General features: G+C 38.5%; 1 protein-coding gene across 1 annotated transcript; it reads right to left on the bottom strand.

The window, feature by feature from the left end:
* Window positions 1-16,009: 16,009 nt before the first annotated feature.
* On the bottom strand, window positions 16,010-20,574 carry LOC115763933 (cyclin-dependent kinase 1). Its single transcript, XM_030706728.1, has 5 exons — window positions 20,391-20,574; window positions 19,813-20,316; window positions 16,427-16,666; window positions 16,275-16,366; window positions 16,010-16,188 (listed from the first exon to the last, which is right to left on the bottom strand). Exons 1-4 carry the CDS (start codon window positions 20,537-20,539, stop codon window positions 16,363-16,365), a joined length of 897 nt encoding a protein of 298 aa, XP_030562588.1. The 5' UTR covers window positions 20,540-20,574; the 3' UTR covers window positions 16,010-16,188; window positions 16,275-16,362.
* Between the last annotated feature and the right edge of the window lie 3,871 nt (window positions 20,575-24,445).

The following is a 24,445-nucleotide window of genomic DNA, read 5'->3' as shown; positions in this document are numbered from 1 at the left end:
TGCACTCGTGATGGCCCTCAGTAAAGCTTTGGAGGGCAGTGCTTTCAAAAATCTGTTTTCTTGGCATGACTTGGGTTGAGTTCAAGCAACTTTTTACGCAAAGATTTGTCGGCGTAGAGACAACCACAGCAACATTTCTTAAGCTGCTAGACGGACGCCCAGGGACTGGAGAGTGCATGTCGTCGTATGCAAGCCGACTCGTCACTTCGTTAATGACGAAAATGAAAAATATGGAGCTGGAGGAATTGTTGGTGTCAGTTGTGCTTGCACATACTGCGCAACTGGACAGCAGACTAAAAAAGCTTGTGTGCACCACAAACATCAAATCGCGAAGCGAATTACAGCAACAGTTGCAGGTATATGAAATCGGGCAGAGTCAAGAGACTTCGAAAGCAGAAACTACTGTGGGACCTGAAAGGAAGAAGCAGATTTTTTCAAACATCGTTTGCCATTATTGTGGAAAGACAGGACACAAAATCGCAGACTGCCGCCAGAAGAAAAATCGCGAATCACAACCATTGGGAAGCGGGCATGCTGGAGGCATTGGTATGAGGCCAAAAGAGCAAAAATCCAACGTAATATGCTACAAGTGTGGACAGGCTGGACAAATTTCTACTGGGCGCCCTTCGACTGGACAAAGCTCTGAAAAGAGAGTGAACGTATGTTCGGTAATGGAACCAAAAGGTGTGCTCGTTCATTCTGGTGAGTTCGTTGATTTTTGTTTTGACTCTGGAGCCGAGTGTTCACTCATTAAGGAAAGCGCAGCTGGAAAATTCTCTGGAAAAAGACTTCTTAACGTAGTAATACTTAAGGGTATTGGAAACGATTCTGTATGTAGCTCCACGCAAATTTTGACAAATGTAACCATTAACGACTTTATTTTGGAAATGTTATTCCATGTCGTTATGGACAAATATTTGAAACACGATGTTATGATAGGCAGGGGAATTTTAAGTCAAGGTTTCGGAGTGACGATCGAGTCAGACAGATTCTGCATTTATAAAGTAAAGCTGATTAATGTTGTTACTGAACCCAAAACATATGAAGAATGTATTAACCAAAATGTAGAGTTAGACGAAGCTGACAAGAGCCGTTTAATAAACGTTTTGAAACCATACATGGAACATTTTATCTCTGGCGTTCCAGAGAAACAGGTTAACACATGCCAGTTTGAAATTCGGTTAATAGATCCAAATAAAACCACAGTGTAGATGAGAAGCAAAGTGTTCGCGAAAAAAATTAAGGAGTTGATGGCGGCAAATATTATAAGACCGAGCTGTTTCCCATTTGCGAGTCCGATTTTATTAGTAAGAAAGAAAAACGGAACTGATCGCTTATGCGTCGACTATAGGGAGCTTAACGCTAACACAGTTTCGGATAAATTTCCATTGCCTCTTATCTCCGACCAAATTGCAAGGCTACGTGGGGGAAGGTATTTTTCTTGTTTGGACATGGCCAGCGGATTTTACCAAATACCTATTCACCCAGATTCAGTAGAGCGTACAGCATTTGTAACGCCAGAAGGGCAATTTGAATTTTTGGCAATGCCGTTTGGCTTAAAAAATGCTCCTTCGGTGTTTCAGCGGGCAATAATAAAAGCGTTGGGGTCACTTTCGTATTCGTATGTTGTGGTTTACATAGATAATGTATTGGTCGTGGCCGAAACTAAAGATGAGGCAATTTCAAGATTGCAGGAAGTCTTAAAAATTCTTATTCAAGCTGGATTCTCATTTAATTTCGAAAAATGTACATTTTTAAAATCAAAAATAGAGTATTTGGGTTACGAAGTAGAGAAAGGTGAGCTTAGACCAAATCCTAGAAAATTGCAGGCATTAGTTGAATTGCTACCGCCGCAAACGGTTACGCAGCTAAGACAGTTTATTGCATCATACTTTAGACAATTCGTGCCGAAATTCTGCGATTCTTTAAAGCCTCTATTTTGTCTTACGTCTAAAGGCAATAATAGTTTTGATTGGAAGGAAAGTCATGAAGTAGTGAGAAAGGAGAAAATCTTTGCACTGTCCCGTAGCCCGGTATTAACCATTTTCGATCCACAATATCCGGTTGAGCTGCATACAGATGCTAGCTTAGCGGGTTATGGTGCAATACTTATGCACAAAATATCGAAATGACATCTTTAATCTCTTAACTAAAAAACAATGAATTAAACAAGAATGTTGCCAGTACGTATGAGTTGAGACTAGGCTTGCTGTATCGTAAAATTCAAAGAAATGGTAGAACCCGTTGGTTACCTGTAGTTCCAAGATCTTATAGATGCGCTGTCATTAACGACAGTCATGAGGCTATAATGCACCTTGGTTGGGAAAAGACCCCCGATAAAGTGTACAGTTGTTACTGGTTTAAAGGTATGACGAAATACGTATGAAAGTTTGTTGATAATTGCATTACGTGCAAGCTATCGAAGCGAAATGAGGGAAAATTCAACAGGAGATGCATCCGATTCCTAAACCTGGCATACGGTACATATAGAGATCACCGGTAAACAAAGTGGCAAGAACGACCAAAAAGAGTATGTTATAGTCTTTATAGATCCGTTTACAAAGTATGTTTATTTGCACTATACACTGAAGATAGATGTAGCTAATTGTATAGTATCACTGAAGGTGTTTATTTCCTTGTTTGGTGTACCATCCCGTATCATAGCAGATCATGCTTTGCAGGATGTGGGTTTAGGAAATTTAGCTCTGAAGATAACATCGAGTTGCTTTTAATTGCCACAGGAGCTATTCGAGCAAATGGACAGGTCGAACGCGTAAAGTTTACGAACAGCGGTAGAGGCGGGCCAACGTTCGTGGCAAGAGGCATTAAAAGAGGTACAGTTAGCAATAAATTGCACACTCAATCGGGTCACTAAGTTTAGTCCGTTACAGCTTTTAATTGGAAAAGATGTAAGACCATTAGGGATGCATCAACATTGTTGATGAAAAATATGATAATCTACAAAATCTAAGAGCACAAGCAAAAGAGAATATATAAAATAATGCCTGTTATGATAAGAACAGAAGCGATAAAGGCAAAGCAAACGTTGTAAAGCATAATGTGGGTGATCATGTTCTGCTCAAATGTGAAGAGAGAAATCAGACCAAACTAGATCTCAAATTTAAAGGCCCATTTGTCATAACAGAAGTACTTGAAGGAGACCGATATTGTTTGAAGTCATTAACAAACAAGCGAACCTATAAGTATCCTCATGAGTGTTTAAGAGCGTTACCGGTCGAGACAGTTTCTGCGGAGATGGATGAGGATATGACGAGTAGTAGCGTTAAAACAGACGCAATTGGTACCAGTGAAGGTACAGACACAAGAAACAGTGCCAGTGAAGGTACTAGCGTTGAAACAGTAGCATAAATGTGTAATGTCATGATCAAAAGGCCTCTTCGGGAAACATAGGTAGACTTGGTGCGCTATCTGGACATTCATCTGTTAACATTGATTTAAAGAAAGGCGAAAGAACACTTGAGCGGAGCATATCAACATGAATTGCTAAATTTGTACTCGATTGTCATATATATAATTGTCAGAATTGGCCGTGTCGGAGCATTGCTTTTGTTATTGTTATTCGAATTTAAGTACAGAAACATGAATATTGTATGCGTCGAAATTAAAACAAAAAAGAATAGAGAAAACAGAGTAACTGTCATTGTCGACTTGTATATCACTGAGAGTCGGTGAGAGGACTAACTGTTAATTCTCTCACTGAGTGAGACCCGTGCATAGAGTTGTTGGTGTGCGTGCAGTTCATTGTCAGCTGATTCGTGTAAGGACACAAAGAAAGCGTTGCAAGAAGGAAAAGCGGTTACGGCTGGTTTTCGTTGCGTTACAAGAAGCAAAAGCGGTTACGGCTGGTTTTCGATGGGTTGCAAGAAGCAAAAGCGGTTACCGCTGGTTTTCGTTATTATTCGTTGCGTTGCGAGGCAAAGGATTGACGTGGACAGACAGAAGTAAATGGTCTGAGCGAACGGACGTGATTGCGCACTGCAAAATTTAGAAAAGAGAAACAAATGCCACCAACAAAGATGCCGGGACTCGCTGCTCAAAGTGTGAAGAATTCTGACCCTACGGCCGCCTCGACATCAGAAGTGGGATTGAATCCTCCGAGAGGAGGAGGAGTTGTGTCAAATTTTGGAGCAACAAAATAGAAATTTTTTTGAGTTGCTGCGAACAGTGAAGGCTAACGCATCGCCTCGTGAGTCAAAGACGGGGTTTTACCAAAATACAACTCCAAAGCTAACGGTGCGGATGCATGTGCTTGGAGTATTGCGGCCGATATGATTTTTATTGAAAATCCGCTTGAGGGTTGTGCACTCGTGATGGCCCTCAGTAAAGCTTTGGAGGGCAGTGCTTTCAAAAATCTGTTTTCTTGGCATGACTGGGGTTGAGTTCAAGCAACTTTTTACGCAAAGATTTGTCGGCGTAGAGACAACCACAGCAACATTTCTTAAGCTGCTAGACGGACGCCCAGGGACTGGAGAGTGCATGTCGTCGTATGCAAGCCGACTCGTCACTTCGTTAATGACGAAAATGAAAAATATGGAGCTGGAGGAATTGTTGGTGTCAGTTGTGCTTGCACATACTGCGCAACTGGACAGCAGACTAAAAAAGCTTGTGTGCACCACAAACATCAAATCGCGAAGCGAATTACAGCAACAGTTGCAGGTATATGAAATCGGGCAGAGTCAAGAGACTTCGAAAGCAGAAACTACTGTGGGACCTGAAAGGAAGAAGCAGATTTTTTCAAACATCGTTTGCCATTATTGTGGAAAGACAGGACACAAAATCGCAGACTGCCGCCAGAAGAAAAATCGCGAATCACAACCATTGGGAAGCGGGCATGCTGGAGGCATTGGTATGAGGCCAAAAGAGCAAAAAGCCAACGTAATATGCTACAAGTGTGGACAGGCTGGACAAATTTCTACTGGGCGCCCTTCGACTGGACAAAGCTCTGAAAAGAGAGTGAACGTATGTTCGGTAATGGAACCAAAAGGTGTGCTCGTTCATTCTGGTGAGTTCGTTGATTTTTGTTTTGACTCTGGAGCCGAGTGTTCACTCATTAAGGAAAGCGCAGCTGGAAAATTCTCTGGAAAAAGACTTCTTAACGTAGTAATACTTAAGGGTATTGGAAACGATTCTGTATGTAGCTCCACGCAAATTTTGACAAATGTAACCATTAACGACTTTATTTTGGAAATGTTATTCCATGTCGTTATGGACAAATATTTGAAACACGATGTTATGATAGGCAGGGGAATTTTAAGTCAAGGTTTCGGAGTGACGATCGAGTCAGACAGATTCTGCATTTATAAAGTAAAGCTGATTAATGTTGTTACTGAACCCAAAACATATGAAGAATGTATTAACCAAAATGTAGAGTTAGACGAAGCTGACAAGAGCCGTTTAATAAACGTTTTGAAACCATACATGGAACATTTTATCTCTGGCGTTCCAGAGAAACAGGTTAACACATGCCAGTTTGAAATTCGGTTAATAGATCCAAATAAAACCACAGTGTAGATGAGAAGCAAAGTGTTCGCGAAAAAAATTAAGGAGTTGATGGCGGCAAATATTATAAGACCGAGCTGTTTCCCATTTGCGCGTCCGATTTTATTAGTAAGAAAGAAAAACGGAACTGATCGCTTATGCGTCGACTATAGGGAGCTTAACGCTAACACAGTTTCGGATAAATTTCCATTGCCTCTTATCTCCGACCAAATTGCAAGGCTACGTGGGGGAAGGTATTTTTCTTGTTTGGACATGGCCAGCGGATTTTACCAAATACCTATTCACCCAGATTCAGTAGAGCGTACAGCATTTGTAACGCCAGAAGGGCAATTTGAATTTTTGGCAATGCCGTTTGGCTTAAAAAATGCTCCTTCGGTGTTTCAGCGGGCAATAATAAAAGCGTTGGGGTCACTTTCGTATTCGTATGTTGTGGTTTACATAGATAATGTATTGGTCGTGGCCGAAACTAAAGATGAGGCAATTTCAAGATTGCAGGAAGTCTTAAAAATTCTTATTCAAGCTGGATTCTCATTTAATTTCGAAAAATGTACATTTTTAAAATCAAAAATAGAGTATTTGGGTTACGAAGTAGAGAAATGTGAGCTTAGACCAAATCCTCGAAAATTGCAGGCATTAGTTGAATTGCTACCGCCGCAAACGGTTACGCAGCTAAGACAGTTTATTGCATCATACTTTAGACAATTCGTGCCGAAATTCTGCGATTCTTTAAAGCCTCTATTTTGTCTTACGTCTAAAGGCAATAATAGTTTTGATTGGAAGGAAAGTCATGAAGTAGTGAGAAAGGAGAAAATCTTTGCACTGTCCCGTAGCCCGGTATTAACCATTTTCGATCCACAATATCCGGTTGAGCTGCATACAGATGCTAGCTTAGCGGGTTATGGTGCAATACTTATGCACAAAATATCGAAATGACATCTTTAATCTCTTAACTAAAAAACAATGAATTAAACAAGAATGTTGCCAGTACGTATGAGTTGAGACTAGGCTTGCTGTATCGTAAAATTCAAAGAAATGGTAGAACCCGTTGGTTACCTGTAGTTCCAAGATCTTATAGATGGGCTGTCATTAACCACAGTCATGAGGCTATAATGCACCTTGGTTGGGAAAAGACCCCCGATAAAGTGTACAGTTGTTACTGGTTTAAAGGTATGACGAAATACGTATGAAAGTTTGTTGATAATTGCATTACGTGCAAGCTATCGAAGCGAAATGAGGGAAAATTCAACAGGAGATGCATCCGATTCCTAAACCTGGCATACGGTACATATAGAGATCACCGGTAAACAAAGTGGCAAGAACGACCAAAAAGAGTATGTTATAGTCTTTATAGATCCGTTTACAAAGTATGTTTATTTGCACTATACACTGAAGATAGATGTAGCTAATTGTATAGTATCACTGAAGGTGTTTATTTCCTTGTTTGGTGTACCATCCCGTATCATAGCAGATCATGCTTTGCAGGATGTGGGTTTAGGAAATTTAGCTCTGAAGATAACATCGAGTTGCTTTTAATTGCCACAGGAGCTATTCGAGCAAATGGACAGGTCGAACGCGTAAAGTTTACGAACAGCGGTAGAGGCGGGCCAACGTTCGTGGCAAGAGGCATTAAAAGAGGTACAGTTAGCAATAAATTGCACACTCAATCGGGTCACTAAGTTTAGTCCGTTACAGCTTTTAATTGAAAAAGATGTAAGACCATTAGGGATGCATCAACATTGTTGATGAAAAATATGATAATCTACAAAATCTAAGAGCACAAGCAAAAGAGAATATATAAAATAATGCCTGTTATGATAAGAACAGAAGCGATAAAGGCAAAGCAAACGTTGTAAAGCATAATGTGGGTGATCATGTTCTGCTCAAATGTGAAGAGAGAAATCAGACCAAACTAGATCTCAAATTTAAAGGCCCATTTGTCATAACAGAAGTACTTGAAGGAGACCGATATTGTTTGAAGTCATTAACAAACAAGCGAACCTATAAGTATCCTCATGAGTGTTTAAGAGCGTTACCGGTCGAGACAGTTTCTGCGGAGATGGATGAGGATATGACGAGTAGTAGCGTTAAAACAGACGCAATTGGTACCAGTGAAGGTACAGACACAAGAAACAGTGCCAGTGAAGGTACTAGCGTTGAAACAGTAGCATAAATGTGTAATGTCATGATCAAAAGGCCTCTTCGGGAAACATAGGTAGACTTGGTGCGCTATCTGGACATTCATCTGTTAACATTGATTTAAAGAAAGGCGAAAGAACACTTGAGCGGAGCATATCAACATGAATTGCTAAATTTATACTCGATTGTCATATATATAATTGTCAGAATTGGCCGTGTCGGAGCATTGCTTTTGTTATTGTTATTCGAATTTAAGTACAACAACATGAATATTGTATGCGTCGAAATTAAAACAAAAAAGAATAGAGAAAACAGAGTAACTGTCATTGTCGACTTGTATATCACTGAGAGTCGGTGAGAGGACTAACTGTTAATTCTCTCACTGAGTGAGACCCGTGCATAGAGTTGTTGGTGTGCGTGCAGTTCATTGTCAGCTGATTCGTGTAAGGACACAAAGAAAGCGTTGCAAGAAGGAAAAGCGGTTACGGCTGGTTTTCGTTGCGTTACAAGAAGCAAAAGCGGTTACGGCTGGTTTTCGATGGGTTGCAAGAAGCAAAAGCGGTTACCGCTGGTTTTCGTTATTATTCGTTGCGTTGCGAGGCAAAGGATTGACGTGGACAGACAGAAGTAAATGGTCTGAGCGAACGGACGTGATTGCGCACTGCAAAATTTAGAAAAGAGAAACAAATGCCACCAACAAAGATGCCGGGACTCGCTGCTCAAAGTGTGAAGAATTCTGACCCTACGGCCGCCTCGACATCAGAAGTGGGATTGAATCCTCCGAGAGGAGGAGGAGTTGTGTCAAATTTTGGAGCAACAAAATAGAAATTTTTTTGAGTTGCTGCGAACAGTGAAGGCTAACGCATCGCCTCGTGAGTCAAAGACGGGGTTTTACCAAAATACAACTCCAAAGCTAACGGTGCGGATGCATGTGCTTGGAGTATTGCGGCCGATATGATTTTTATTGAAAATCCGCTTGAGGGTTGTGCACTCGTGATGGCCCTCAGTAAAGCTTTGGAGGGCAGTGCTTTCAAAAATCTGTTTTCTTGGCATGACTTGGGTTGAGTTCAAGCAACTTTTTACGCAAAGATTTGTCGGCGTAGAGACAACCACAGCAACATTTCTTAAGCTGCTAGACGGACGCCCAGGGACTGGAGAGTGCATGTCGTCGTATGCAAGCCGACTCGTCACTTCGTTAATGACGAAAATGAAAAATATGGAGCTGGAGGAATTGTTGGTGTCAGTTGTGCTTGCACATACTGCGCAACTGGACAGCAGACTAAAAAAGCTTGTGTGCACCACAAACATCAAATCGCGAAGCGAATTACAGCAACAGTTGCAGGTATATGAAATCGGGCAGAGTCAAGAGACTTCGAAAGCAGAAACTACTGTGGGACCTGAAAGGAAGAAGCAGATTTTTTCAAACATCGTTTGCCATTATTGTGGAAAGACAGGACACAAAATCGCAGACTGCCGCCAGAAGAAAAATCGCGAATCACAACCATTGGGAAGCGGGCATGCTGGAGGCATTGGTATGAGGCCAAAAGAGCAAAAATCCAACGTAATATGCTACAAGTGTGGACAGGCTGGACAAATTTCTACTGGGCGCCCTTCGACTGGACAAAGCTCTGAAAAGAGAGTGAACGTATGTTCGGTAATGGAACCAAAAGGTGTGCTCGTTCATTCTGGTGAGTTCGTTGATTTTTGTTTTGACTCTGGAGCCGAGTGTTCACTCATTAAGGAAAGCGCAGCTGGAAAATTCTCTGGAAAAAGACTTCTTAACGTAGTAATACTTAAGGGTATTGGAAACGATTCTGTATGTAGCTCCACGCAAATTTTGACAAATGTAACCATTAACGACTTTATTTTGGAAATGTTATTCCATGCCGTTATGGACAAATATTTGAAACACGATGTTATGATAGGCAGGGGAATTTTAAGTCAAGGTTTCGGAGTGACGATCGAGTCAGACAGATTCTGCATTTATAAAGTAAAGCTGATTAATGTTGTTACTGAACCCAAAACATATGAAGAATGTATTAACCAAAATGTAGAGTTAGACGAAGCTGACAAGAGCCGTTTACTAAACGTTTTGAAACCATACATGGAACATTTTATCTCTGGCGTTCCAGAGAAACAGGTTAACACATGCCAGTTTGAAATTCGGTTAATAGATCCAAATAAAACCACAGTGTAGATGAGAAGCAAAGTGTTCGCGAAAAAAATTAAGGAGTTGATGGCGGCAAATATTATAAGACCGAGCTGTTTCCCATTTGCGAGTCCGATTTTATTAGTAAGAAAGAAAAACGGAACTGATCGCTTATGCGTCGACTATAGGGAGCTTAACGCTAACACAGTTTCGGATAAATTTCCATTGCCTCTTATCTCCGACCAAATTGCAAGGCTACGTGGGGGAAGGTATTTTTCTTGTTTGGACATGGCCAGCGGATTTTACCAAATACCTATTCACCCAGATTCAGTAGAGCGTACAGCATTTGTAACGCCAGAAGGGCAATTTGAATTTTTGGCAATGCCGTTTGGCTTAAAAAATGCTCCTTCGGTGTTTCAGCGGGCAATAATAAAAGCGTTGGGGTCACTTTCGTATTCGTATGTTGTGGTTTACATAGATAATGTATTGGTCGTGGCCGAAACTAAAGATGAGGCAATTTCAAGATTGCAGGAAGTCTTAAAAATTCTTATTCAAGCTGGATTCTCATTTAATTTCGAAAAATGTACATTTTTAAAATCAAAAATAGAGTATTTGGGTTACGAAGTAGAGAAAGGTGAGCTTAGACCAAATCCTCGAAAATTGCAGGCATTAGTTGAATTGCTACCGCCGCAAACGGTTACGCAGCTAAGACAGTTTATTGCATCATACTTTAGACAATTCGTGCCGAAATTCTGCGATTCTTTAAAGCCTCTATTTTGTCTTACGTCTAAAGGCAATAATAGTTTTGATTGGAAGGAAAGTCATGAAGTAGTGAGAAAGGAGAAAATCTTTGCACTGTCCCGTAGCCCGGTATTAACCATTTTCGATCCACAATATCCGGTTGAGCTGCATACAGATGCTAGCTTAGCGGGTTATGGTGCAATACTTATGCACAAAATATCGAAATGACATCTTTAATCTCTTAACTAAAAAACAATGAATTAAACAAGAATGTTGCCAGTACGTATGAGTTGAGACTAGGCTTGCTGTATCGTAAAATTCAAAGAAATGGTAGAACCCGTTGGTTACCTGTAGTTCCAAGATCTTATAGATGGGCTGTCATTAACCACAGTCATGAGGCTATAATGCACCTTGGTTGGGAAAAGACCCCCGATAAAGTGTACAGTTGTTACTGGTTTAAAGGTATGACGAAATACGTATGAAAGTTTGTTGATAATTGCATTACGTGCAAGCTATCGGAGCGAAATGAGGGAAAATTCAACAGGAGATGCATCCGATTCCTAAACCTGGCATACGGTACATATAGAGATCACCGGTAAACAAAGTGGCAAGAACGACCAAAAAGAGTATGTTATAGTCTTTATAGATCCGTTTACAAAGTATGTTTATTTGCACTATACACTGAAGATAGATGTAGCTAATTGTATAGTATCACTGAAGGTGTTTATTTCCTTGTTTGGTGTACCATCCCGTATCATAGCAGATCATGCTTTGCAGGATGTGGGTTTAGGAAATTTAGCTCTGAAGATAACATCGAGTTGCTTTTAATTGCCACAGGAGCTATTCGAGCAAATGGACAGGTCGAACGCGTAAAGTTTACGAACAGCGGTAGAGGCGGGCCAACGTTCGTGGCAAGAGGCATTAAAAGAGGTACAGTTAGCAATAAATTGCACACTCAATCGGGTCACTAAGTTTAGTCCGTTACAGCTTTTAATTGGAAAAGATGTAAGACCATTAGGGATGCATCAACATTGTTGATGAAAAATATGATAATCTACAAAATCTAAGAGCACAAGCAAAAGAGAATATATAAAATAATGCCTGTTATGATAAGAACAGAAGCGATAAAGGCAAAGCAAACGTTGTAAAGCATAATGTGGGTGATCATGTTCTGCTCAAATGTGAAGAGAGAAATCAGACCAAACTAGATCTCAAATTTAAAGGCCCATTTGTCATAACAGAAGTACTTGAAGGAGACCGATATTGTTTGAAGTCATTAACAAACAAGCGAACCTATAAGTATCCTCATGAGTGTTTAAGAGCGTTACCGGTCGAGACAGTTTCTGCGGAGATGGATGAGGATATGACGAGTAGTAGCGTTAAAACAGACGCAATTGGTACCAGTGAAGGTACAGACACAAGAAACAGTGCCAGTGAAGGTACTAGCGTTGAAACAGTAGCATAAATGTGTAATGTCATGATCAAAAGGCCTCTTCGGGAAACATAGGTAGACTTGGTGCGCTATCTGGACATTCATCTGTTAACATTGATTTAAAGAAAGGCGAAAGAACACTTGAGCGGAGCATATCAACATGAATTGCTAAATTTATACTCGATTGTCATATATATAATTGTCAGAATTGGCCGTGTCGGAGCATTGCTTTTGTTATTGTTATTCGAATTTAAGTACAGAAACATGAATATTGTATGCGTCGAAATTAAAACAAAAAATAATAGAGAAAACAGAGTAACTGTCATTGTCGACTTGTATGTCTTATATCACTGAGAGTCATTGAGAGGACTAACTGTTAATTCTCTCACTGAGTGAGACCCGTGCATAGAGTTGTTGGTGTGCGTGCAGTTCTTTGTCAGCTGATTCGTGTAAGGACACAAAGAAAGCGTTGCAAGAAGGAAAAGCGGTTACGGCTGGTTTTCGTTGCGTTGCAAGAAGCAAAAGCGGTTACGTCTGGTTTTCGATGCGTTGCAAGAAGCAAAAGCGGTTACCGCTGGTTTTCGTTATTATTCGTTGCGTTGCAAGGCAAAGGATTGATGTGGACAGACAGAAGTAAATGGTCTGAGCGAACGGACGTGATTGCGCACTGCGAAATTTAGAAAAGAGAAACAAATGCCACCAACAAAGATGCCGGGACTCGCTGCTCAAAGTCTGAAGAATTCTGACCCTACGTCCGCTTCGACATATATATATATATATAAGAAATCCACATACATTTTGGCTACATAGCTAGATAGCGTTAAGATTAAAAAGAAAATAGCAAATGGCAATACAATTTTCTTCAATGGGGACGTAGATGGACAAGCAGATGCTAGCCGAAGCCGTATTGTTCAGTGGCGACTCGGCAGACTGCACCTCCTTAGTGTGACCTGTCAACTGATCCCTGCATAATCAGGAACTTTCTTTACCGGCGCGGCGATGTACTGAGGTTGCGCAGTGACAGCGGAAAGAACTTTACTGGGGCCAACAGAGAAGCCAAAAGGCTTATTGATGTATTCAAGCCGGAGAAGATTCAGGGTAAGCTATCTTCTAGAGGCACTGAATGGATCTTTAACTGCCCAGCGAACCCAGCTGAAGGGGAGCCTGGGAAAGGATGGTGCAGTGTGTCAAGAGAGTGCTACGCCACACAGTTAGGAAGGTGGCACCAAAGCAAAATGTATTAAAGTTTCCTGATTTAGGCCGAGAACGTTGTGAATTCTCGCTCGCTTACCCACTTGACGGTGTCGGTCCGCTAACCACGAGCAGCCGAACGAGAGATGCGCCACAAGGAAGCAGTGGCGCATAGCGCGGCTATTACGAGACCGGTGAGCGGTGAGCGACACGTGAAATAGTGTGCGCGCGTTGAGCCGATACACCATGGTGATGTGGTGTTTATATGCGACCCAGCCGTGCAACGCAGAGAGTGGCGAAGTTGCATAGTGGAGGAACTCTACCCTGGACCAGATGGAGTGCCTAGACACGCAAGCGCGCGCGTGGCGGACGACAATTGCGTGCGACTGATTCCCTCCTGTGGCTAAACTAGCCATACTGGGTGTGAGTGAAGCAGGGCCTTCACGGGGCGGGATGTTGCGGGACGAATAAAGTTATCGATTGTTTAGTATTAAGTATATTCTGAAAATATGTATTTTTGCTCTCTGAAAGAACGGGCACATTGTATGGGGCAACAAGCCAATTACAACAAGCCATTACTTAAATGTTAACCTCATTATTGTAGGAGTTCGAAGGCCCTAGGCGGAAAGACTGCGGTATGATTCTGAGGGAAAATATATCTAAGTTCTAACCTATGGAATCCATTTAGAATAAAACACTTGCCAAGTACGTTTTGCATTACGCTGTCTCTATTAACATCGGAGTAACGATGCGGAAGCCATGCAGTGTATAAAATGCAACTCCACGTTGGCACGCGACAGTTATTGTAGAAAATATTACCCGAGTTTTGTAGGAATTTTAAAGTTTTAAATGAAAACAAGAGGCTCTAGTCGGGAGTTCCCCTAGCGCTACGCGCTAGTTTGCTTTAGCAGCAATAAAAATATATTGTTTAAAAAAATAGTTCCTTCGGTAGGGTTCGAGATCGCAAAAAACCAAACCAAACAAACAAACCAATAATTGAGCCCCAATAAGAAAAAAACGAATTTAAATAGCAGCACCGAAAACAATACCTTCGCAATTACAATGCTGTTAATAGAATTCAATAAAGACGCGCATGAATATGTGAGTGTGTAAATGTCGATGGTTCCTTCTGGCTGTTACATACATTTACATAAAAATATTATACCCTTTTACCCATTTTCAATGGGTTCAGGGTATAATTGTTTGCTGTATGAATACATAAATTTGTATCTGTATGTGTCTACATGTATATATGTATATACGAAAAAGTGTGTGCACATTATTTAAGATCTGTCCTGTAGTTCTGATGGCGTCAAGCGCTGATCTGATGCTTCACCGTGTGTTAGGTAATTTGGTCAACGAAAAGTCATGAGAAAGCCCACAGATGACAAAGATAACTACTAACGATGCATTACTAGTCGTTAGTAAATGAAAACGAAAATGTTAAGGAATTTTTTATTCCGTGGTCTTTGATTCGTCTCAAAAATTTGCCGAGTTGCTTAGATTTTACAGTCAAGAACTGTATAGGCAACAAGGTCATTGAGCGGCGCGTGTGTCTTTTGGTAATTGTGTAGTTTCCTTTTACTTGTGATTCTGTTTGTCACGAGGCAACTTTAAAACGTGTCATTTTTGAAGTGAAGCTATTAGTTGTGAAAAAAGTTTTCAACTAGAAGACTTTAAATAAACTCATAATTATTGTATTATTATTATTATTACTATTTATTATCCATATTATTATTATTATTTGAAATAATATATTTATTATTATTTGTAATAATATATTTATAATTATTTGCAATAATATATTTATTATTTTTTGCAATAATATATTTATTATTATTCGCAATAATATATTTATTATTAAAAATAATATATTTATTATTAAAAATAATATATTTATTATTAAAAATAATATATTTATTATTATTTTCAATTATATATTTACTATTTCAAATAATATATTTATTAGTATTTGCAATAATATATTCATTATTGTTTGCAATAATATATATTTATTATTATTTGCAATAATATATTTATTATTATTTGCAATAACATATTTTCTATTATTTGCAAAAATATATTTATTTTTATATTTTAGTGTTTCTTTTTTCTTATTTAGTGTATATTGGTATTTATTATTGAAAAAAAAAAAAACGAAAGCATTTGAAATAAAACATAAGTTTTCATATCACAGTCCATATCAAAGGGAGTTGCTGCCATATCGATATCCAGAAGACCAGCTTTGAAAAGCAATGCAGCTTCTTAATTATAAGGTTGTTAATTTGTAATTTAATGCCTAGTAGGCAATTTAAAAAAAAAAATGATAATTTGTTGTATATAAGTTATAGTATTCTATACACTAGCTAAAGAGCAAACCCCTTTGCACCAGCTTTATCGCTAGCGCCTTTGCACCAGCATTAACGCTAAGTAAAAAGTGCTGGCAAAAGAGCAATCCATTTTGGATCGGATAAATCGCTATAATCTTTGCTCTACCACAATCGCTGAGTTAAGTGGACTAACAAAACCGTCAAGCCTCTTGCACCAGGTAAATCGCTAGGTCAACGACATGCAGCGCCGTACCGCTCGGTTCGCGGCAATGACATCCCCATGTTAAATTCGTTAGTCTAACGAATTGGTGTGCCCACGGTTTGGGACCAGTATCGACCAAAAAGAGACATGAAACTCGTTAACGGTACACAGGTGGGTCCGAACTACAGGGTGAGTACCTAAACAGATCTTAATGAAATATTTTAACATATATGTACATGTAAATTCACAAATGCGTCTGTAGTTCAAGTTGGATTCTTTTTTTTTTTGATTTTACGGGGTTCAAAAAATTAAACATGCTTGAATTGTATATGCCATGCGAAAAGCCAAATTTGGTTGCTCAAAATCCGATATGCGCTATTTTTATATCGGTTTTATCGATTGCATGAAATGCAGAAACTTAACAATAATTTGATCTGTGCCGGCAAAGTCGTCAATCTTCTTCCACTTATGATTTATCTCCGATTATCTGCGGCAGCAACAGTGATGAAGAGCGGAAACAAAAAATGTTACGTTTATTGTTTTGACAAATGCAATTCAAACACTGAAAATTACCAATAATCCCACTTGCAGCACAAATTTTCCTAAAAACTTTTTTCATTTCGCGGAAATTAAAGATGATGTTTTATTCAAATGATAGCTCTTAACTAGTGGGTAAAAGTTCATTTTAGATTTTCGTATAAAATGTAACATTCTTAAAATCTTACTCTGAAATAGCCAAATCAATTTTAAAGCCATTAAAATACGGATGCTCCAATATATCCTTGGCTGAAATTCGATGTACTGGGTCATAAATAAGCATCCTTTGAATAAGGTCGACACCGTTTGCATCAAGATTTTTCAGCTGGTTGGTTAACTGATTTGTCGACCAACAAGGAAATGTATTTTTGTAATCGGGAAGCGAAGTTACGCCCGGCCAAATGTCTTCTGTGGGTGTTTTGAGTATTCTAAAAATAAAATTAAAATGTTTTTTAAAATGTGACCATTATGATGGTGCATAATATTATTCACCTTAGAAACTTATAAATGTTGTCAAAAAAAACTTTGAAAATGATTTTAAAACTGATCGGACGGTAAATAAACAAATTTCATACAAACGTTTTCCGCGCATTTACCACTGTTGCGGGTGAAATTTCCCAAATCGTTAAAACACGTATTCATTAAGTTTTTATGTAGCTTTAAAAATAATTTTAAAGCAAATCGGTAAAAATTAAAACATCACCAAAAAATCTTTGAATTGCACTTTTTACCAAGGATGCTTTGATTCTACAAAAAATGTATAACAGGTCTCAAATGATTTTTCTTATGGATCCTTGGAAACGAATTAAAGCGCGAAACGTCACCCACCAAATCTTTGACCCCCATTTCTACCAAGGAGGAATACATTTTTTTAAAATTGTGAAACACCCCTCAAATGAATTTGAACAAATAACTTTGAAATTGAGTTTGAGGGCGATCGGGCAAACAAAAGTTTCATACAGAAGTTTTTCGCAATTTTTCCATACTTGCGGGTGGAATTTACGGAAAAAAAAACCCGTCTTAACGACAGAGAAAATTTCAGCTTCCTAGCTCTTACGGTATGGGCTGGGCGTTGATCACCAATCAATCAACCAATTTTCTATATAGAGATATACCTGGGAAAAGTTTTTAGTAAAAAATCATTTGCAGTTCCTTAAAAAAATTAAATTGTTTCTCACTTTTTATAGAATGCGTTCTGCAATGGAAAATACAAGTCAATTGTTGCAAAGACGATGTTTTAAGATGTGCCCGATTGGCTTCAAACTTATTTTCAAGGCTTTACAAAAAAACTTAATCAATAAGTGTTTCAGCGATTTTGGAAGAACCCCTTAAAACTGTAGACAATTGGGGGGCATTTTAAACTTTTTTATTTACCATTGGATTGATTATAGATTTATTTTGAGGTCATAGACTTTATTAGAGAAAGATTATCATCTCAAGAGGATGTTAGCCGTTTATTTCAACATTTGGTTCCTTATTCGATGGACCTTAAATCTATTTTGAACTAGAAGTGGAGATCTATAAGGGTAGATTTTAATTCTTCACGGGCGGGATCTGCGTGTAGAGTTTTATGTCAAATTTTACCTGCGTGTTTAGTATATAATTTCGAAAAATTATTAATACTTTTATATCAATGCCAAGTTATTGTAAGAAACTATTATTTATAAGGATATCTGGTACCTAGTATCACTAGGTTCCTTAGAAAATCCTATGAACATCGAACGAAAATGTTGTATGCTGTTGTGGAGGGTATTATAACCTCCAACCAAAGACAATATAAACTAAGATGAGTAACGCCCATATATTTGAATGCGACGCAAAATTTCTAGCCTGGCCTTTCATCTGGCCTTTGAGGCTTCATGCGGCATGCCTGCCGACTGGTTGTTCGTTCTCCAAAGACCAGACGAACGAATGCCGAAGTCGCGGCTTGCTGATGCTGACACGAGCAACGAAGTTAGTCGCCAGCCTGCCTTCAGCAAAGCTGGTCGATGCTGCTTAGCGTCGCTTCGTATTCGAAGTACGTTGAGCGAAAAAGTTTAGAACTTACGATCGACGCAAAGTGCTTGTGCTTTATCTATGAAATGCATGCTTTATTTAAATGATATATTACCCTAGATATTAACGATTAATTTTACTGGAAAATTTAAGAACTAAATAATTATTACACAAGGCGCATCTTGTGCAATAACTACGATTAGAAAATAGCACACAGATTGATTTCACTATTGTTTTTGAACAATGTATGCTCGAGAAAAGTTCTTGTCTCAGCCAATGGCGTGAAAGCACCTTTGGTTGTATACGTGAATTATACATGCATAAGAACTTTAAAGTATGTATGTATGTGTTGTTATTCACTGCTCTGGCTTTAGCTGGCAAGAAATTAATTTTGTTAGTTTTCTAGCGCAGATCATGACCTATCCCAAATTTGTGTTGATATATGCATGCATTTTGTTTACTGAGGTTGGCTCCGTAGAAAATATGTATTTCTAAGTCGATGCAAATAGTTGTGTGACGTTACTCATCTTAGTGTTTATATTGTCTTTGCTATATATATATTCTATTTAAGCATGCTATGTATATATTCTATTTAAGCATAAAGTGCCGAGTTGAAATCCACGACAGTCCGCTTGTCTGTTTCTATCCGAACTAGTGTCTGAGTTTGCATAGGTCCGCCTCTCAGTTGCAGGCAGTACTTACATCGGAACCGGCTTTATTAAACAACTACCTAAAACTATATAGCGGTCATAGGAACCTAACTCGCCGTTTTAAAGTTTCACTATACCCCCTACATATATGTAACAGCACATTCGAAATATAGGTTCTTGTATAGCTACATATTCTGTTCTCCAAGATATTTATATCAATAGCACCGTTTTCTAGCTTCAATACTCTTGCATATCTGCTCACGGTCTGTTAGGCAAATGTATTCGGAATTTTTGTGTTTTTGTTTAACACGGGGTTTTGGTACAGCGCAAAAAACAGCTGTATGAAACTATTTTGTTTAAAATCCGATCGGCTTCAAACTCATTTTCAATGATCTTCGTAAACATTTATTTCGTACGTTTTTAGTGAAGTCCACCGTTCTTAAATCTCACGGGTTAAAGATTTAATGAACAAGACTAATATGGGGAAAAATGTAGATTTTAGTTTTTGGTTCTTAATCCGATGGACTTAAAACTTATTTTTTAAATCATGTAAAATATAACATGACACGGAGTTCAAGATTGTACGTGTAAAAGAACTGATTGCACTGATCAACGAAAAATTTAAAAAATCCGCCGGTGCGCTTTCAAGTTAAGACTGAGCTCTGGAAAAAAGACACGAGCTTGTGACTTCAAATCACAGGTTTAGCACAGCCGTAGCACAATTGCGGATAGACAACTAGGTTTTCTATTTGTCAGTGGCTAAGTTAAAGAATTTAAAGTATAAGCATAAAAGCGAAACTACATCTTCAATACATATTTATACAAAGGAAAAGTATGGCTTCGTTTCAATCAACTAAAACCAGATTATTTCAGGAATTTGTACACACATCGCTAATATATATTAGATATTTTAAAAAAATTTCCCTTACCTGAACATTCGGAATAATTGATCAATCTCCGAATCACCTTGAAATAATGGTTTCCGTGTAGCCATTTCTGCAAAAATGCACCCAATGGACCAGATGTCAACTGGGCAAGAGTATCTTGGAGAGCCCAATAATACTTCTGGAGCCCTATACCACAGAGTAACTATTTCATGAGTATAAATGCGTACTGGTATACCAAACGACCTGCCGAGTCCAAAATCTGCAACTTTAATAATACCATTTTTATCAATGAGAAGATTTTGGGGTTTTAAATCACGGTGAAGGACCCGGCGTCGATGACAAAATAAAATAGCATTTGTTATTTGATACAAGTAGCTCTTGACTAGTTGGCTATCAAGATGCTTTTCCGGTGGTAAGGAATCCATATATTTTTTAAGGTCCATAGATAAAAATTCAAATATTAGGTATATACGATTTTCTTCCATTAATACATCTTCTAAGCACACGATATTTGGATGCTTTAATTCTTTCAATAATGAAATTTCTCTATAAGAAAAAGTTTAGGTCCTTGTATTTAGTTGAATATGATTCGGTCGATCTGTAAACATTTATTTACGTACCTTATCGCAGTAGATGGCACACCCTCGTCATCAGACTCCAATCGAATTTTTTTCATGGCAACAATTTGGCCAGTTAAACGGTTGCGGCCCTTATAAACTACGCCATAAGTACCTTCTCCAATCTTTTCAATTTTTTCGAAGTCTTCCATTTTACTCCCGGCTAGTTTTAGAAAAAATGCCGGGCTTTTTTTTAAGGTTGCCACAGTTTTTAGAATACCACGGTTCCTTATTAGATATGTTTATGAAAAATTCAATCGATAAATTAATGAGCACCGATATTGAAACACTGAAAATAAACATGCACTAGCACTCTATTAACAACCAAACTTACTAGGACTATAATAACAACCAGTTAAGTAACAGTCAGCATATATGTTGTACCTGTTTTAAAATTTATATATACTGTCAAATATATTTTTTTAGAAGGATTGAAAACTTCCTTCATGTAAACTAAACAAGCGATGATCGATACTCACCTTAAAATATTTAAAGGTTTTTTGTTCGTCGGTAAGACTACAACAACTCAGCATATAATACACATTTCAGCATCTGACTGTCTTGCTGCAAGTTTTTTATATTTTGAAATATAATAATCTTCAAAATGCATGCAGAGTATTAATCGCTAGAACTTATTGCTTTAAGTACGATGCGAAGATATATGTTTGTGCGCAGTGCATACCGTTCTCACTGAATAACATTGAATTAAAATTAAATAGAACCCTGAGAACATTATCCAAACATATTTTAGAATTAAAAAACTAAAAACATTTAAATGCTATGTTGTCAATTAAGTGTTTTTATGGCTACGCAAAATTGTTTTGCCGCTATAGACAAAACCAGTAAGTTGTCGTCCCTGCAAAATTTCTGACCCAGATAAGCGAAAAATTCTTAGAAAAATAGAGAAAAATCAAATAACCTCGGGATTTCAAGGAAGAAAGGAGTGTTGATGTAAAATTCGGAAAACTGCCTGCGATGGTGTGGGAATGTATTTCGAGCAAGGGTGTAGCAGATTTGAGCTTCATTGAAAATACTATGGATGCTAGACAATATCTTAGCATTTTACAGACTTTTCGTCAGCAGTGAATGTAAATTTGGATTATATGAGGGTAATAAGCCAATGTTTAAATTTTAACAGGAAAAAGACTCGAAGCATAAAGCTCATATGGTAAGGGTGTGGCTGTTTTACAACTCTTGAAACGTATTGGAGACTCCACCATAAAGTGCGAATATGAATCCAATAGAAAATGTTTGGTCATATTTGAAAAAAGAAAGTCGCAAAGCAAAGTCCAAAATCAAAAACTGTTTTAAATCTGCTGTAATGGAAGAATGGCAGAAGATACCAGAAACATACATACAAAAACTTATTGTGTTAATGAAACGGCGAATGCAGGCTGTAAGTGACGCTACAGGCAGCCACACAAAACATATTCCTATTTCTTAACAGTTTTATTTAGCTAGTTATTAACAAAAAAATGAGTTTTTTTTTCGCTAGTAAAAACACTTTATTGGCATACTGCATGTGATACTCCAAATTCTGTAATTGAGTACTTGATCGTTTTTTTTATTCTTGCTTCAGTTTCTACTTAACTTTCATTCAAACCACTGTGTATTTCTATATGCATCTTAATCACACTTTAAATATCCCAACAGGAGAGTTTCTAATTTTTGTATTTTCAAATCATTAAAAAACAAGTAAGACGTTCTAGTCGGGTTAGTCGGGATACCCTGAACCCTCTTATTCCAACACCAAAGCAGCACGCGCTACGCGCTCGCTTGTAGTAATAAAGATGATAAAGAAAAGTTTCTTTGGCAGGGTTCGAACGCGCAACTAACTGCACTGCTTACCGCCGTCTTTACTCAACAGCACACCAGCCAAAAAAAAAAAACAAGTAAGAGGTTCTAGTCGTTAGCTCCCGACTAGGGGATACCCTGAACCCTCTTCTTCCAACATCAAATGCATATATGTATTCTATTTTAGGAGCTATATGTCAAGTTTGGTGACTCTAGCTCCTTTTATTTACCAAAATTGCCAAAAAACAGAATATCGATATCGATTTTTATCGATTGCTCGGATACGGAGTAAGTTATCGATTATCGGAAACAAACTCGATCTGCGCGGGAACTAGGAGCATCTACATCTTTCAAGTCTCTAGCTCTTATAGGTTCTGAGATCCTTGCGTTCATACATACGGACGGACGGACGGACGGGCGGACGGACAGACAGACAGACGGACATGGTTAGATCGACTCGGCTATTGATGCTGATTAAGAATATATATACTTTATGGGGTCGGAGATGCTTCCTTCTTCCTTCTGCCTGTTACATACATTTGGATTTTGCACAAATACAATATACATATATACCAAAGACAATATAAACACTAAGATGAGTAACGCCCATACATTTGAATACGACGCAAAATTTCTAGCCTGGCCTTTCATCTGGCCTTTGAGGCTTCGTACGGCATGACTGCCGACTGGTTGTTCGTTCTCCAAAGACCAGACGAACGAATGCCGAAGTCGCGGCTTGCTGATGCTGACACGAGCAACGAAGTTAGTCGCCAGCCTGCCTTTAGCAAAGCTGGTCGATGCTGCTTAGCGTCGCTTCGTTTTCGAAGTAAAAGTTTAGAAGTTATGATCGACGCAAAGTGCTTGTGCTTCATCCATGAAATGCATGCTTTATTTAAATGATACATTACCCTAGATATTAACGATTAATTTGTACATAAGGCGCATCTTGTGCAATAACCACGATAAGAAAATAGCAGACATAGATTGCTTTCACTTTTGTTTTTGAAAAGTGCTCGAGAAAAGTTCTTGTCTCAGCCAATGGCGTGCAAGCACCTTTGGTTGTATGCGTGAAATATACATGCATAAGAACTTTAAAGTATGTATGTATGTTTTGTTATTCACTGCTCTGGCTTTAGCTGGCAAGAAATTAATTTTGTTAGTTTTCTAGCGCAGATTTGTGATATTTGCATCGACTTAAAAATACATATTTTGTACGGAGCCAACCTCAGTACACAAAATGCATTCATATATCAACAGAAATTTTGGATAGGTCGTGATCTGCGCTAAAAAACTAAGAAAATTGTTTCTTGCCAGCCAGAGACTTTGCCAGAGCAGTGGAAAACAACACATTCAAATATGCTGTTATGCATGTATACGCATAAAAACATAATTACTTGCACGGCCCTCATAGAGCCGAAGCTGAGAGCAAATTCTATTTTTAGCTTTTTCGTTCTCTCGGCTGTGAGATTGCAATGCTACAGATTTCGTTTTCGTTCTCAATTTTCAAAAAACCAAGCTGCATAGTAGCATTTTGTTGTATGGCGTTACTCATCTTAGTGTTTATATTGTCTTTGCTTATACCCATTTTTAATGGGCTTATGGTATAAAAACAATAGTTTCCCCGGTAATGCTCGAACTCGCAGCAGACCACACCACTTGCCACTGCCTCTACTCAACAGCCATATCGATTATTGAGTCTTATTGAGAAAAAAAACACGAATTAAAATAGCAGCACAGAAAAAAATTGCAGTTGCAATGCCGTTGATAGAATTCGAAACAGACGCGCGTGAATGTGTGTGTACATGTATACAGAAATTCTTGGAATTTGCACTTGCTGGTGCTAACACGTGCGCCATTGAAATTGCGGCTACAAGTTGGGTTATTAACTTGGTGTATAGCTCTGCTGTGGTAGCCGGGAGGTGGCGATAATTTATGGCCTACCCCGGCAGATTAGTAGGCTATACTCATTACTGTTTCTAATTTTAACCATGTTTCTATTACAAGCCCGCGTGGATGCCTTCCAGCCTTGGCGTCTAAGCTTTCAAATATAAACTGGTCAGAGTAATGGTTTTCTATTAAATACTTCCCATAATGGCTTCTTACACCCTGGACAGTTTACCGCTTGAGCGTGTTGACAGTACTAGTAATAAAGCAAATGATTTTGGTGTCATTCTTGATCATAAACTTAAAGCCGACTCTCATTTTACGATAGTGATCCAGGGAGTTTATAGATCCGCACACGACAAAGACGCTTCTTATATATC

This window comes from Drosophila novamexicana, unplaced genomic scaffold, assembly GCF_003285875.2.
Source record: "Drosophila novamexicana strain 15010-1031.04,08,12 unplaced genomic scaffold, DnovRS2.1 tig00000796-arrow-arrow-pilon, whole genome shotgun sequence".
Taxonomy (NCBI): Eukaryota; Metazoa; Arthropoda; class Insecta; order Diptera; family Drosophilidae; genus Drosophila; species Drosophila novamexicana.
This window is presented reverse-complemented; position numbering and strand designations above follow the sequence as displayed.

Excerpts from the sequence above, each read along its gene's own strand:
- LOC115763933 (XM_030706728.1), bottom strand. The coding sequence starts at position 20,539 with ATGGAAGACTTCGAAAAAATTGAAAAGATTGGAGAAGGTACTTATGGC. Across the intron at positions 20,317-20,390 it reads GTGCCATCTACTGCGATAAG|AGAAATTTCATTATTGAAAG; the intron begins GTACGTAAATAA and ends TTTTTCTTATAG. Across the intron at positions 16,667-19,812 it reads CAATTATTCCGAATGTTCAG|AATACTCAAAACACCCACAG; the intron begins GTAAGGGAAATT and ends TTTTATTTTTAG.